The sequence below is a fragment of the Lipotes vexillifer genome, unplaced genomic scaffold, assembly GCF_000442215.2.
Source record: "Lipotes vexillifer unplaced genomic scaffold, Lipotes_vexillifer_v1.1 scaffold3000, whole genome shotgun sequence".
NCBI lineage: Eukaryota > Metazoa > Chordata > Mammalia > Artiodactyla > Lipotidae > Lipotes > Lipotes vexillifer.
In genome coordinates this window covers 108,337-124,025 of record NW_006777115.1, presented here as the reverse complement: position 1 = coordinate 124,025, position 15,689 = coordinate 108,337, and the positions used below count along the sequence as shown (strand labels likewise).

At 39.3% G+C, this 15,689-nt stretch overlaps 1 protein-coding gene across 1 annotated transcript in view; it reads right to left on the bottom strand.

Moving 5' to 3' along the window:
- TARBP1 (tRNA guanosine 2 -O-methyltransferase TARBP1) overlaps window positions 1-15,689 on the bottom strand; it is a 66,953-nt gene that overhangs the window by 24,186 nt on the left and 27,078 nt on the right. The window contains exons 12-15 of the mRNA XM_007450805.1: window positions 14,340-14,439; window positions 13,232-13,404; window positions 4,994-5,091; window positions 1,126-1,287 (exon numbers count right to left, since the gene is read on the bottom strand). Of these exons, the coding sequence (XP_007450867.1) occupies window positions 1,126-1,287; window positions 4,994-5,091; window positions 13,232-13,404; window positions 14,340-14,439 (533 nt within the window). The remainder of the gene's footprint in view (window positions 1-1,125; window positions 1,288-4,993; window positions 5,092-13,231; window positions 13,405-14,339; window positions 14,440-15,689) is intronic.

Sequence of the window (15,689 nt, the reverse complement as noted above, 5' to 3'; positions counted from 1 at the left end):
GACATGATGCTGAAATATTAATCATCCTCCTTATAATTTTCTTTTCATACAGTTCTCGAAAACTACTTTAAAAATTAGATTATTAAATCAATCAAGTAGCTATTTTAATTAGCAGCCCAGACTAGACTATGATTCAACTCAAATTTTTAAAACCCTTACCATGTGTGTTAAGTGAAAACAGCTAACATTTACTGAGGACTCTCTATGTGCCAGGTACTGTTCTAAAGGTTTACCATGCGTGAGCTTGCTTTAATTCTCACATCAACCTTATAACCCTTATTTCGCAGGTGCAGTAAATGAAGCACAGAGAGGTTAAGTAAGTTCCCCAAGGTCACACAGCTAGTAAAGATAAAGCCAGGATTCAGAACCAGGAAGTCTAACTCCAAAGCCTGTGCTCATAACCACTATGCCTTATTATATCATGTTTCAGAAATGCCTCTAGGTACTGAAATCTAGTGGAGAAGACATAGACACGTAAATTATTCCCAAAACAAGTAAGATGGGAAAAAACACAAAAATGGAGGCATAAAGAGCAACACTGATCAAATTTCATTTAAGAGAAAATGTAACTTGAGCTGGGACGAAAAGGAGGCACCAGATACTGACAAGTGTATGTTGAGGGGAAGGCGTTCTCAGTGGAAGGACCAGACACTATGAAAGCCCAGATGAGGCAGGATATGGCATGTGCTGTGATCTGTGACGCTCCCTATGGTGGCCTAGCGCGACTGCAGCATAGGGGGCTCTGTGGAAAGGAAGGGGAGATGCTGTGAACTGGGCTAGAAAATGAGGTAGAAATCCAAGCATGGAGGCTCTGGACACTGGACTGGTGAATTTGGACACATTAAAATGTCCCTTACTGGTACCCAGGCAAAAGACCTAGTGAAAATCCACTATCTGTATGTAAATGATTTTACGATTGCAGTCACCACACCTTTATTATGTATCTAATATTATGACAGGAGTCCCAATCTTCATCAAATATGTTGAACAAGGGATATTATTTTCAAAATTAAATTTCAGCAGATGCTTTTTATGTATCAAAATATTGTCTAATAGTCAAATACGTATTCTGTGTATGCCTTACTCAACATAATTACAAGCCTTGAAGCAAAGAGGATTACCTACCTGTCCACGGTCCATCTCTTGAAGATGCCGAATGGATGCGTTTTTCAAAGGAGAAATAACTCTCCAAATAGGGTTGCCTCTTTTCCAGCCAACCTTCAGGTGGAGATTTGTAAGTTCAGTTAATACCATCAGGTACAAATGGCAACGATCCAGATCTGAAACCTAAGAGAAACAATAAGACACTTAACAAGCAAGGTTCATGATTTTCACAAAGCTATGAGAGTTCAGGCAGGAAATAAATTAGTTTATCTAAAAGTACTGAAAGACGACATTGATGAGAGAAGTCATCTCTTCCAAGAAGCCTTCCATCAACTCCCCAGGCAGAGCTAAGCACGTCCTCCTCTGTGCTTAGACGGTGACTTTGCATTCAGCACGACTTACTCAGCTGGCTCCCCACCTTGATCATGAGACCCTGGAAGTCAGAAACTATGTTCTACCAATTCTTGCATCCCAGGCTAACACATCATAAATAATCACAATAACAAGTATAGCAACTGCCACTGCCACTTCCTTTGCTTCAGGCAGTTGTAATACTCCATTCTCACAAGGAATGGTCACTGTCCCACTTTCCAAAGTTCAGAGAGGTTAAACAACTTACCCAGCATATCAGAGCTAGTAAGCGGGATGGGGGGCTGGGAAGGGGACAGAATTAAAGGCAGGGCTTCTCGACTCATAGACACAGGCAGACTGGGTTCGGTCCAGCTCTATCATCACCAGCTCTGTGACCTACTGCAAGTGACCTAACCACTTTGGGCCTCAGATTCCTTACCCGTAAAATGGGGAGGGTAGTATCTCTCCGTCACAGGGTTTTTGTTGAAAGAATTAAGTGAGAGAAAGCATTCTGAAGGGACTGGCCCTGAGTGGTAGCCTTGCTTATTATCGCTGTGCCAATTACTCTACCCTCAGGCTTCCGTGGCACACAGGAAGCACAGAATTCATTCAGTTTATCAGTTTTTACTGAGCAACGCTTAGATGTCAGGTGCTTTGCCGAGCGCTAGGATACAATGCAGAGAGAAGGAAACAACACCAGGGCTTGGTGCCAAGACTGAACACAGGGGGTGAGAGTGAGGGATAAAGCTGCCAGGATTCCCAAGTTTTAGGCTTGAAGAAACCGGCTGGATCATGTACATCCACCGAGAAGGGAACCTGGGGCGGGGGAAGGCAGATAACCTCCTGCAGGAACGATAAGGAATTCAGTTTTAAATAGTGTATATGGGGGAAATTCAACCCAAGTTGTCAAACAGCAATTGGCTGAATGGGCGTTCACCTCAGAAGGTCAGTCTGAGGTAGAAACGAATGTGCGGATCTGAGGGTCCCTGGCATAACTAAAGCTGGGGATGCCGGTGAGGTCACCTAGACAGGAGAGAATGAGAAAAGGAGGGGCCCGGGCCAACCTGAAAAACTCTGACTTCCAAGGCTACGCAGCAGAGAATGGACATTCGTGGGAGTAACGGCCAGAGGGATGGGAAACAGCAGGAGGATGATGTCATAAACACCAGCGTTTCAAGGCGGAAGCAACAACAGTGTCCACTGGGGCTGAGGGGGTCAAGAGAAACACGGTCTGAAAAGCATCGCCAGGTGCAGGACAAAGGAGCCACTTCTCCTCACAGGAGCTGAGGGGTTTGTTTACAGACCAGCTCACAAAGGGAAGGAAACAGGGCACCAGAAGGAACGCGGAATTGAGCAGGTTCTTGTTAGATGAGGGACCCTTAAAGCTCTTTCAGCGCTCACGGAAAGAATCCAGGAGGAAAGGAGAGGTGAGAAATACAAGAAGAGACGCTGATCAACAGGGTAAAGTTGCTGAGCAAATGGGAGGGGATGAGGTCCAGACCGCCTTCCTCTCTTGTAAGGGAGGGAAGGCTCCGGGAGGATGGATTCAGGGGTGGGTGAGGCAGACACCGGGCAGTCTGAAGCGGGGGTGACGCCGGCTGAGGCTGCTGTTTCCTCTGTGAAGTGAGGGGGACGGTTCATCTCTCCCTGATTCATGGCCCCGTGCGGGTAGCTTGAAATCAACCACGGAAACTAATAAACACTACAAATCAGGGCTTTTCCCCCAAGAGCCAGTTGTTAAATACTGACCATCATGCTGCTGAGGGGAAGGAAAATGGGGGAAGAGATTTTTATTAAACTCTAATAAGCTACCAAACAAATGTGCTTAATTGGGAATTCTAATACCTAATGTATTAAAGAGTGGATTTTTCAAAATAATTTTAAACCATTATATGATGAGTTTACTTTTAAAAATCCTTCCATCTGAAGGATAAAATCACATTAATCTCCCCCCCCCTTTTTTCTTTTTTTGCGGTATGCGGGCCTCTCTCACTGTTGTGGCCTCTCCCGTTGCAGAGCACAGGCTCCGGACGCGCAGGCCCAGCGGCCACGGCTCACGGGCCCAGCCGCTCCACAGCATGTGGGATCTTCCCGGACCGGGGCACGAACCCGTGTCCCCTGCATCGGCAGGCGGACTCCCAACCACTGCGCCACCAGGGAAGCCCTAACCTTTCCCTTTTTAAAGCAAATTTTAGCTCCAAATTCCAAACAAACGAAAACATTTATGTTATATAACGGGTACACGGGGGTTCACTATACTTCTTTTGTGTATGTCTGAAAACTTCCACAATAAAACGGGAAAGTAATACTGACAACAAGAAAGCAATATTGGAACAAAACAAGAAAAGTTACACCTTAATTAAATGCCTTCTTGGAAATGTAGGTGTAGCAAAACTACTATTAACAATTGTTTAAGAGAAATGCAAAAGAGAAACACTCCCCCCTCCAGAGGATTTTTTCTTTGCCTTCTTATCACAATAACTCAAGTCTTTCTATATTCTTTTTATATTTTCACACTTGCTTATCAGCTATCAAACAAATGTCCTTAATTGGATATTCCAATAAAAGTTGTTAAAATAAGTATGTTTTCTCACTCTATTGACGATCTAATGATTGTAATTGCTTCAACATTTGTCCCTAGAGATTTCAAACCCCCCCAAATTAAGAATAGGCATTTCTATAAAATTGATATTTTCAAAATATTCTTGAAGAAAGGGAGAAAACTTTTTTTTCAGATGTCCTAGAAAGAACAAAGTGTGTGGAGAGTAGAGACAGAGAAGATAGCTATGTTCACGGAGCACCTTCTTTACCTCAGATCAATTGTTCCTAACTCCAATTGCATTTCAGGATCACGTACAGAGCTTAAAAAATATCTGTGTACTGATACCTGATCCCATCCCAAAATTGCCAAGTCAGAATCTCCCGATACTGGGACCAAATAAGCATTCAATATGCTAAGTACTTCAAACGTGTTTTACCATCTGACATTCTCTAAGCCCTAATAAGCAGATGTATTATCTCCACTTTGCAGATGAGGAAACTGAGACTCAGAAAAGCTACAACTTTCCCAAGGTCAGTTACACAGACTGAACTGGAAATAGGAGACTCCAAAGCTTATACATATCTATCTATCTATCTATCTATAGATATATATATATATTGTGAGTGAGTGTGTGTGTGTGTGTGTGTGTGTGTGTGTGTGTGTGTGTGTGTTATGCGGGCCTCTCACCGCTGTGGCCTCTCCCGTTGCGGAGCACAGGCTCCGGACGCACAGGCTCGGCGGCCATGGCTCACGGGCCCAGCCGCTCCGCGGCATGTGGGATCTTCCCAGACCGGGGCACGAACCCCTGCATCGGCAGGCGGACTCTCAACCACTGCGCCACCAGGGAAGCCCTAAAGCTTATATCTTTTTCTGCTCCCAAAGGCCGCTTTTTGAGAAACTATCACGTTAATTTTCAACTTAATACAGTGCCTGCCAGTCAGTAATCACTCAAAATATTGATGAAAAGACTGAAAAGTTACTCCAGTACATACTTACACTACTTAGTTCCTTCATAGTAAGTCTTCTGAGAATAAATTCCGAAACGCTCTCTGTGGTAGACATGACAAAGTTCTGAAGTAGAGTAAACACCTCGTCTGTATGCGCAACTAAAATGAGAGAAATAAGTTTATTTGGTACAAAATACACCTGACAGTCTAGTAAAAGCTCACCTACGTTAAGCATATACGTGAATCACTTACCAAAAATGAATTCTAACAATATAATAGTCATTAATACCATGGGGATATCTACAATTAATCTTAAAAATCATTTAGGCGTTTTAGTTCTGGACAAGATGCAACAAAGACACACTGCCCTCTCTCACTGAATTCAGCTACAAAACCTGGATGGAATATTCGAAACAGCCATTTGAAGACTCTGAAAGGCAAAAAGCAGCAGATGGATTCAGAAAGAAGTAACCCTGAACAGCGGTGAGTTTGCTCCTGTCCCCCTACAGACTGGACCCAGGTGGCAGATAAGTCAAGAAAGTGGGCAGCAGACTGGGCGCCCACCTTCTGGTCAGGGAATGAAAAAGGAGAATCTCAGAGAACCGGATGGTGAGTACTTAGGAGATTCCAGAGAGGGAGGCGCTCAGGAAAATGGCCCCAACAAGTGGCTTATGAAGTGCTGGGCTCACCCCTGAACTGCTAGGCCTGGATGTGATACTATTCAGCACATCAAAGACTTTCAGAACGGAACTAACAGACAACTGCACACGTCCCAGCCTGACCACCGGATGGAATACATGGGGCACAGGTCAAGATAGCACTGCAAAGGACATGAAAACAAAACCGACAGTGGAACCAGCACCCACAAAAGCCGGAACATCAGGAATTGAGGCCTAAACCAAGCCAGGCTGATTGTCTGCTACACAAAAATATCAACACCGTCCACAGGATCTGACCAAGATCCAGGGTCTCACAACACAATATTCAAAATATCTAGGATCCAATCGAAAATAACTGGGTATATGAAGTGTGAGCTATTCCCTATCTCACATGGGAAAAGAATCTATGAATGAAAACACCAAGATGATGGTGATTTAAGAATAACCTGACCAAGACTTTAAAGCAGCTATTAAAAAATGCTTCAACAATCAATCAACACACACTCTTGAAACAAATGGAAAACCAGAAAGTCTCAGGAAAGAAACAGAAGATATACACAAAAACCAAACAGAGATTTTATCACTGAAAGTACAATAACTGAAAATTTAAAAACTCACTGGATGGGATTAATAGAAAGGAGATGCAAGAGAAAAGAATCAGTGCACTTAAAAACAAATCAATAAAATATGCAATCTGACACGGTATAGCCAAACTGCTGACAACCGAAAACAAAGAAACAATCTTGAAAGCACAGAGAAACAACTTATTACCTGGGGGAAAAACAATGTGAATGACTACAGAGTTCTACTGAGAAATCATGGAGGCCAGAAGCAAATGGAACACTTTTAAATTGCTGAAAGAAAAGACCTATCAAACCAGAATTTTATATCCAACAAAAATATTACTCAGAACGCAAAATAAAGACATTCTCAGATGAAGGGAAACTATGAGAATTCATTGCCAAGAAACTTGCTACAAAAGAAATGTTAAAAGACATTTTTCGAACAAACGGTATACAATGCCACCGGAAAACACGGAATGTCAGGGATGAAAAGAGCAAAAGAAACTGTAAATACAACAGACTCTTCTCTTGAGTCTTTAAAATGTGTTCGATGGTTGACAGCAAAAAACATAACATTGTCCAGTAGGATTTTCAACAAGAGTAAATGTAAGATATCTGTAATAAATGGGGGAGAGGAGGTTAAGGGACCTATAAGGTAGTAACATTTCTATGTTAATTTTAAGTGGTAAAATATTAATTCTAAGCTGACTGTAAAAAGTATGTACATCATAATCCCTAGAGTAAGAGATAAGTCCGTAATCATAGTTGGGTTCAACAATCCTAAAATCTGCAAGAATACAAAACTGAAAAACACCGTGAAGCTCTTGAATACAATGGACATTTATAGAACACTCCCCCCAACAGCAGCAGAACACATACTCTTTTCAAGTGTACATGGAATAGTCACCAAAATAAACCATACCTAGATCATTAAATAAACCTACAACATTTTAAAAGTTGTAATTGTACAAAGTATGCTCTTTTGACTAGAACAAAATTAAATTAAAAAGCAATAACAGAAAGACAACAGAAAAATCTCTAAATACATTTGCAAATAATTCACGGGTAAAAGAAAGTCTCAAAAAAAAGATCAGAAAATATTCTTAACTGAAAATACAACATACCAAAATTTGTGGGATGCAGTTAAAACAAAACTTAAGAAAATTCATAGCATTAAATGTCATTTTAAAAGAGAGATCTAAAATCAATGATTTAAGCTTCCACCTAAATGTCAATAAAAAGGCAAAATAAACCAAAAGTAAGCACAAAGACATAAACATAAAAACCCAGAAGTCAATGAAATTGAAAAGAGAAAAATCAACAGAGAAAATTCAATGAAACCAAAAGTTGGTTCTTTGAAAAGGTCAATAAAATTGATAAACCACTAGCCAGTCTGAGAGAGACAGAGAGAGAGCACTGCCACTATCAGGAGTTACAAAGGAATTACGTCAGGCCCCAGATCCTGCAGGCATTTAAAGCATAAGGGAGCACTATGCACAACTCTACAAATACAACTGTCCTCATTCAGAAATGACATCACTGTCTACCAAAATATCCCAAGGACCTATTAAAAAAACTGCTACAACTAATAAGTGCTTCAGTAAGGTTACAGTATACAATGTCAACACACAAAAATCAATCACATTTCTATATACTAGCAACGCACAACTGAAAACCAAAACATTTTTAAATGTATCATTTACAACAATCTTCCTCCAAAAGATATAAATCTAACAAAACCGGCACAGGATCTATATGCTGAGAGCTAAAAAACTCTGATGGAAGAAATAAAAGACAGCCTAAATAAATCAAGAGACGTACCATATTCATGAATTAAAAGCCTCAATATAATAAAGAAGGCAATTCTAAAAAAATTGATCTGTAGATTTAATGCAATTCCAATCAATCCCAGCAGGATTGTTTTTTTTTTTGGTAAATGCAAACAAGCTGATTATAAAGTTGATATTGGAAGGCAAAGGAGCTAGAATAGCTAGAAATATTTTTGACAAAGAAGAATAAATCTGAAAGGATCACAATACCTATTTAGAGACTTACTGTAAATCTACAGTAACCAAAATAGTACAGTACTGGCAAAGGGATAAAAATACAGATCAGAAGAATCCAGAAATAGATCCATATAAATATGGTCAATAAATTATTGAGCTATAAATCACATATCTTACAATTCACCCATTAAAAGTGTATAATTTAATCGTGTCTAGTACAGACACTCCCATTTACCACTGCAACAAAAAGAATAAAATACCTAGGAATAAACCTATCTAAGGAGACAAAAGATCTGTATGCAGAAAACTATAAGACACTGATGAAAAAAATTAAAGATGACACAAATAGACGGAGAGATATACCATGTTCTTGGATTGGAAGAATCAACATTCTGGAAATGACTATACCATCCAAAGCAATCTACAGATTCAATGCAATCCCTATCAAAATACCAATGGCATTTTTCACAGAATCAGAACAAAAAAACTGCACAATTTGTATGGAAACACAAAAGACCCTGAATAGCCAAAGCAATCTTGAGAAAGAAAAACGGAGCTGAAGGGATCAGGCTCCCAGATTTCAGACTATACTACAAAGCTACAGTAATCAAGACAGTATGGCACTGGCACAAAAACAGAAAGATAGATCAATGGAACAGGACAGAAAGCCCAGAGATACACCCATGCACATATGGTCACCTTATCTTTGATAAAGGAGGCAAGAGTACACAATGGAGAAAAGCCAGCCTCTTCAATAAGTGGTGCTGGGAAAACTGGACAGCTACATGTGAAAGAATGAAATTAGAACACTTCCTACCACCATACACAAAAATATAACTCAAAATGGATTAAAGCCCTAAATGTAAGGCCAGACACTATCAAACTCTTAGAGGAAAACATAGGCAGAACACTCTACGACATAAATCACAGCAAGATCCTTTTTGACCCACCTCCTAGAGAAATGGAAATAAAAACAAAAATAAACAAATGGGACCTAAGGAAACTTAAAAGCTTTGCACAGCAAAGGAAACCATAAACAAGACCAAAAGGCAACCCTCAGAATGGGAGAAAATATTTGCAAACGAAGCAACTGACAAAGGATTAATCTCCAAAATATACAAGCAACTCATGCAATTCAATGTCAAAAAAACAAAAAACCCAATCCAAAAACGAGCAGAAGACCTAAATAGACATTTCTCCAAAGAAGATATACAGATTGCCAACAAACACATGAAAAGATGCTCAATATCACTAATCATTAGAGAAATGCAAATCAAAACTACAATGAGGTATCACCTCACACCGGTCAGAAAGGCCATCATCAAAAAATCTACAAACAATAAATGCTGGAGAGGGTATGGAGAAAAGGGAACCCTCTGCACTGTTGGTGGGAATGTAAATTGATACAGCCACTATGGAGAACAGTATACGGGTTCCTTAAAAATTAAAAATAGAACTACCCTATGACCCAGCAATCCCACTCCTGGGCATACACCCTGAGAAAACCATAATTCAAAAAGAGTCATGTACCACAATGTTCACTGCAGCACTATTTACAATAGCCAGGACATGGAAGTGTCCATTGACAGATGAATGGCTAAAGAAGATGTGGCCCATATATACGATGGAATATTACTCAGCCATAAAAAGAAATGAAATTGAGTTATTCGTAGTGAGGTGGATGGACCTAGAGTCTGTCATAGAGAGTGAAGTAAGTCAGAAAGAGAAAAACAAATACTGTATGCTAAAACATATAGACGGAATGTATGTAAAAAAAAAAAAAAACGGTCCTGAAGAACCTATGGGCAGGACAGGAATAAAGATGGAGACGTAGAGAATGGACTTGAGGACAAGGGGAGGGTTCGGAAGGGTAAGCTGGGACGCAGTGAGAGAGTAACATTGACATATATACACTACCAAATGTGAAACAGATAGCTAGTGGGAGGCAACTGCATAGCACAGGGAGATCTGCTCACTGCTTTGCTACCACCTAGGGGGTGGGAGAAGGAGGGTCAGAGGAAGAAGCAAGAGGGAGGGGATATGGGGATATATGTACGCATACAGCTGATTCACTCTGTTATACAGCAGCAACTAACACAACACCGTAAAGCAATTCTAGTCCAGTAAAGATGTTAAAGGAAAAAAAAACGGTTAACGTGTACATTTTGTTATGTATATTTTGCCACAATTTTTAAAAAATAAAACCTACCTCAGGAAGAAAAGTTTAAAGAGACACAAACGATCAAGGCCAGAAAACAAAAGCAACTCAGGAAAAAAGGGACAGCAACAAGGATTACACGTAGATATTGTATGTGGATATATCCACATGTATTGGGTTGGCCAAAAGTTCATTTGGGTTTTTCCATAAGATGGTAGTGCAAAAACCGAACGAAATTTTTGGCCAATCCAATCTCTCATATGTGGATATTGTGACACATTCAGCAAGTAGTTAGGACAGAAGAAGTGTGATTAGGCCAGTTACTTTGACCCATATAATCCAATGCAACAAAGGGAGAGTTACAGTGTAACTGTAAGCACGTTTCCTCAAATATTAAAATAAACATTGTACAGTTATTCTGAATTAAAAAAAAATAACCACTGGAACATCACTTATTTAGAGCTTTAAGCTGACAGAAGCAGCAAAGACCATTTAACCAAAGTTATGAATTAGGCTTTAGTTTATTTTGAACATCTCAGGACATCTTTGGGGGAGTTTTAAGTAAAATGGGTTTTCCCACATAAGCCATTATTGCTCATAAGTAGGTGAAAACGTGTTTGCATTTCCCAAGAGTATGTTTTAATTTTACACGTCTTCCCTTCTGCAGCAGACCCAGGCTTAGCCAAGTATCCTTGTATATACTATATAAATAGCTGTAAATACAATGTAAATAGTTGCTGGAGCACAGCAAATTCAAGTTTTGCTTTTTGGAACCTTCTGGAATCTTTCCCCTGAATATTTTCAGCCCATGGTTGGTTGAATTCATAAATACAGATGGCTGACTGTACCTAGTTATTTCTGACTTTACCGTTATGTGTTCATTGACCCTTGTACTAGTAGTTAATCCTAGATTATTTACTCATTTATAAAATGGAAAAACTCTTTTCCTCTTCCCCCATCAAAGAAATCCTTTCAGGATTTAGATCTATTTACAGTTAGTTAAGTAGATCTAAATTAGCAGATGTAAGCTATTACATATAGAATGGATAAACAACAAGGTCCTACTGTATAGCACAGAGACCTATATTCAATATCCTATGATAAACCATAATGGAGAAGAATATTAACAAAAGGTAAATATAAGTATAACTGAATCACTTACTGTACAGCAGAAATTAACACAACAGTGTGAACAGCTATACTTCAATTAAAAAAACAAAGTTAATATTAAGCTTATTATGGTTTACCAATTATCTGGAAGTCAACTACCAGCAAAATTACACACTGATTTCTTCGGCTCTTACTTGTAGTAGAATGAGAGATGCAGGAGCATCGATGGGAACTTACATTCTGCAGATGAGAACATAAAACGTGTACACAACTACTTAGAAAAACAATTTTCCATTATCTTAAAAGCTGAATATGCACATACTCTAAGAACCGGCCACTTTGGCCCCAGGGGCACGCATGGGCCCTGGAGAGACACAGGCCTAGAAGAGACACGGAGACAAGTGTTCAAGACAGCACTGTACACAACAGTAGCAGACGAAATGCAATCCAGTGTCCAGCAATAGAAGAACGCATAACTGTGGTGTCATCACACGATGGAAGGTAACACAACGGGGAAAATGCGGAAGTGTAAGAAAGGACACGCATAGATGATTCTTAGAAACCCGCTAAGTGAAAAAGTTACAGAAGGCTTCTTACAGTAAAGTAACATTTCTATAAAGCTCAAAAGCAGGAAAATGAGACAATGTATTGCTGAGGAGCATCGATGTATGTGGTAAAACCATTTTTTAAGTGTGTGGAAGTGATACAGATAAAAGTCAAAATAAGGAGGCAAAAGGCAGGGACTGAGGAGTCATAGGTAAATTCCTTCTTAGCAACCAATGCCATGGTGGTGCGTTCACGGGTGTTTATTCAATTATTTTGCATCATAATTACATATAAGCATCACACGTTCTTGTGTGTATCAAGTATCACAAAAATTTTCCAAAAGGTACCTGTAACCCAGCCCTGCACTTGAAGGCACTGAGTCTTGTGCTTTCAACAGTCAAGACATGTCAAATGAACCCAAATTTATGCCCTTAAAGGAGTTAAAAGTCTTATAAAAAGTTACTGTTACGTGTCCAGCATTCCGTTCTGCTACCATTACCAAAAATACCAGAACTTGGAAACAAGCTTTAATATTTCACAAGCCTCTACCTTAAAATCTAAACTTTCATATTACCCTCAGGTTTAACCTAATACCAATGCTTCTCTAAAATACTCTTTTCTAAATAGAAAATTTCTCAAATTCCAAATGAAACTGGTCAGAAAGATTGGGAATCAAGGCTTACCCATCGATATTCTCATATCTGATGTCCATGGGTTTTCAACTACTGTTTTATCTAAATCTCAGTTTAAGGAATGAAGAAAGTGCTCAATGCTTCCATCTACCACCACTGTACTCCTGGATGAAGTATTTTCTACTTAGAGGTGCTGAGGGATGAACATATTTAAAAACAAATAATTATAAAATTATTGCTATTCTCATGCTTTACTTTCTGCAACATCCAGCAGCACAGTGGCAATTAGAAATGGATCTTGGCTTAAAACATGTACGAAACAGTGATCATTTTCAATAGTCTGGAAATCAAGGAGAGCCCATTGGAAAAAAAAAAAAAAAGCAAAAGCAAATGAAAGCACATTCTAAAGTCAACAGTGAGCAACAAATGTAAACATTAAAATGTCAGCTCGGTGAGGGCAGTTTGCTACTTTGCCTCTGCATCCCCAGCACCAACAGGAGATACTCAGTAAATATCTGTTGAATGCACAAAGTTAAAAGGTCAGGAATTTCCTCTCATTCTGAGTACCAACGATATATCCAGCAAAACACCAACAGAAACCAATGATCCTCACCATCTTGGGTACCGGAACCTTTCAACAAGCAAGTGTGCAGTAACTTCAACAGCAACTGCAGGCATCTGTCAGTTTTCAGCAAGGGCATGTAGGCATTTGTACCAAACTTCACAAGGGCATCCAGGAGAGGATCTAAGAATATCCTTAATACATTCTGTGTCCTCCGCTTTTCACTAGACATTAAAAGACACGCCCAAATCAAGCATTTCAAAAGCATAAAGAAACTGTTTTCCATCTACAGTCGTGGAACTGGTTAGCTAATGATTCCATTGGACAGAATTACTATTAGGGATGATCCAAACACCTAGAACCTATTAGGATGGACCTTTCTGTTTGTGCTTTTTCAGTGAGTTCAGCGATTCACCCGAGAAGAAAGCACAGGGAGAAACACAACTCTGTTCTCAACTCTGGGCACAGTATGAATGAAATCCTATATCCAATTTACTGGCAAATTAAAATGCTGAGACTTCGCTTCCATATTTCAAAAAACCAAAAAACGAAACAAATATATGCCAGTCAAGGAAATGAGACATGTTAACAAAAAAATACATAAAGCACTAAAGATTTGTGGAAAACTGTTATCACTAACTTTAGTACTAAAACTCTGTCTAGAAAAGAGATTTGATGTTAATCAAATTAATTGTATTATCATGCAAATACATACACTACCAAATGAAGCTGCTTATTGCCAACAATTATAATCTGGTGACGATCTGCTCACGTTTCTCAAAATATAAATGAGATTGTTTTATCTTTAATTACCTTTTAAAAAAATAACACATTTTACAAAAGGGTAAAATCCAGCAAATGTCTTTACCTAATCTTATGCTAGGACCTTACAACCCATTCTTCTAATATTCTTATACAAAACCTGTGATTCGTGTATACAGTTTTTTTTTTTTTTTGACCTTCTCTAGTTTAAACCTCTAATCCTGTGAACTTATTGTTAATTTTAAACATTTTTAAAGTATATTGCCAATGTTCTAGTTCCTTCCTTTAATACACTGTGATCAATTCCATACCAATCATTGAAAAGTCTGAATATGTACCATAAATCTGATTAGCCTTTTTTAAAGAAAGTTTTCTTTTCAAGTTTAAAAACACTTACCTATATTGACTCTTCATTCCTTCCACATCTATGGCCAGCAAGACCATCACAGCAACAAGCTTGGCTTCGAGCCAATCAGGCATACAGCAGTTTTCGCCTCCTTAAATAACAATAGTGAAGGTTTGCAAAGCATTATCAAAATCCTTCCAAGATGATGTTTCAAAAATAACACAGCTAAATGATTATGTTTTATCCATATTAGAGAAATACAGCTGAGAAGAAATATAGTAGAACACCCCACAGCATGGCTCATTGTTACATACTTAACTGTGAACACAAAGACATCTCTGCATGCTGACTACATGCCACGCACTGGCCTCAGTGCTGCAGACACAATGGTTCCTGTCCTCACGATACTTACAGTGCAGAAGAAAAGAGCACTCATCAAAGAATATGCAGAGAAATGTAAAATGATAACTGTAGTGAGTGCTCTAAATGGTGCAAGTAGAGTGTACACTGGGAAGTAAGACAAAGTCACTCTGAAGCAATGACAGCTGAGCCGGGTATAAAAAGCTGGGAAAGAATGAGGTAGGTGAAGGGAGACATGACCTTTCCAGGCAGAAGGAAGTACATGTCAAGGGCCTCCAGCAGGGGAGAGCACACCATATTCCAGGAAAGGGCTGGGGTAAACAACAGGAGGGAGCACCAAAGATGAGGTTACAGGACCAGGCGGGAGAGACCAGGGACTTCGTAGGCATGTAACGGGTTTCTGTCTTCATCCCAAAGGCAAGAGGAAGACACTAAAGGTCAAAGTGAACGTGTATAAAGAAGTGGAGGAGACATTTGTTAGATCAAAGTTTGTATTTTAAAAAGATTTCTCTAGGTACAATGTGGAAAAGAGATTTTAGAGGAAGCAAGAGTAGATGCAAGGTGACTGGTTAAGAGGCAATTCTGGCATCTCAGTTGAGAGGTGAGAGTTCCCTGAAATGGAACCAGAAAGTGGATGGACTGGATACAGACACAAAGGCTTTGCTTCTTAGATCTGTGTTCAAACCCCAGTCCTACTGTTTGTTAGCTGTGGGAGTCTGGGACAGCCGAATGTTCTCTCCGAAAGCTTAGGTCACCTTCTATGAAATCAAACTAAATAAACCTACGACTTTCCTTGGGTTTATTATAAAAACTAAATAATATATGCAGAGTTCCTAGAACAACTTTTGGAAGACAGAACTTGGTTAACTGATAAAATTATTTTCCTATCACTGAAAGCCAGTTAAAGTAAAATAAATCATAGATAGAACATTTCATTTTCATTCTATTGTAAGATAATACTCTTCATCTCAACTCAAGAAAAATATTTAGTTAAGGGATCTAGTTTTCCAGCCCAGCGCTTCAGACACTTAAAACGTATTT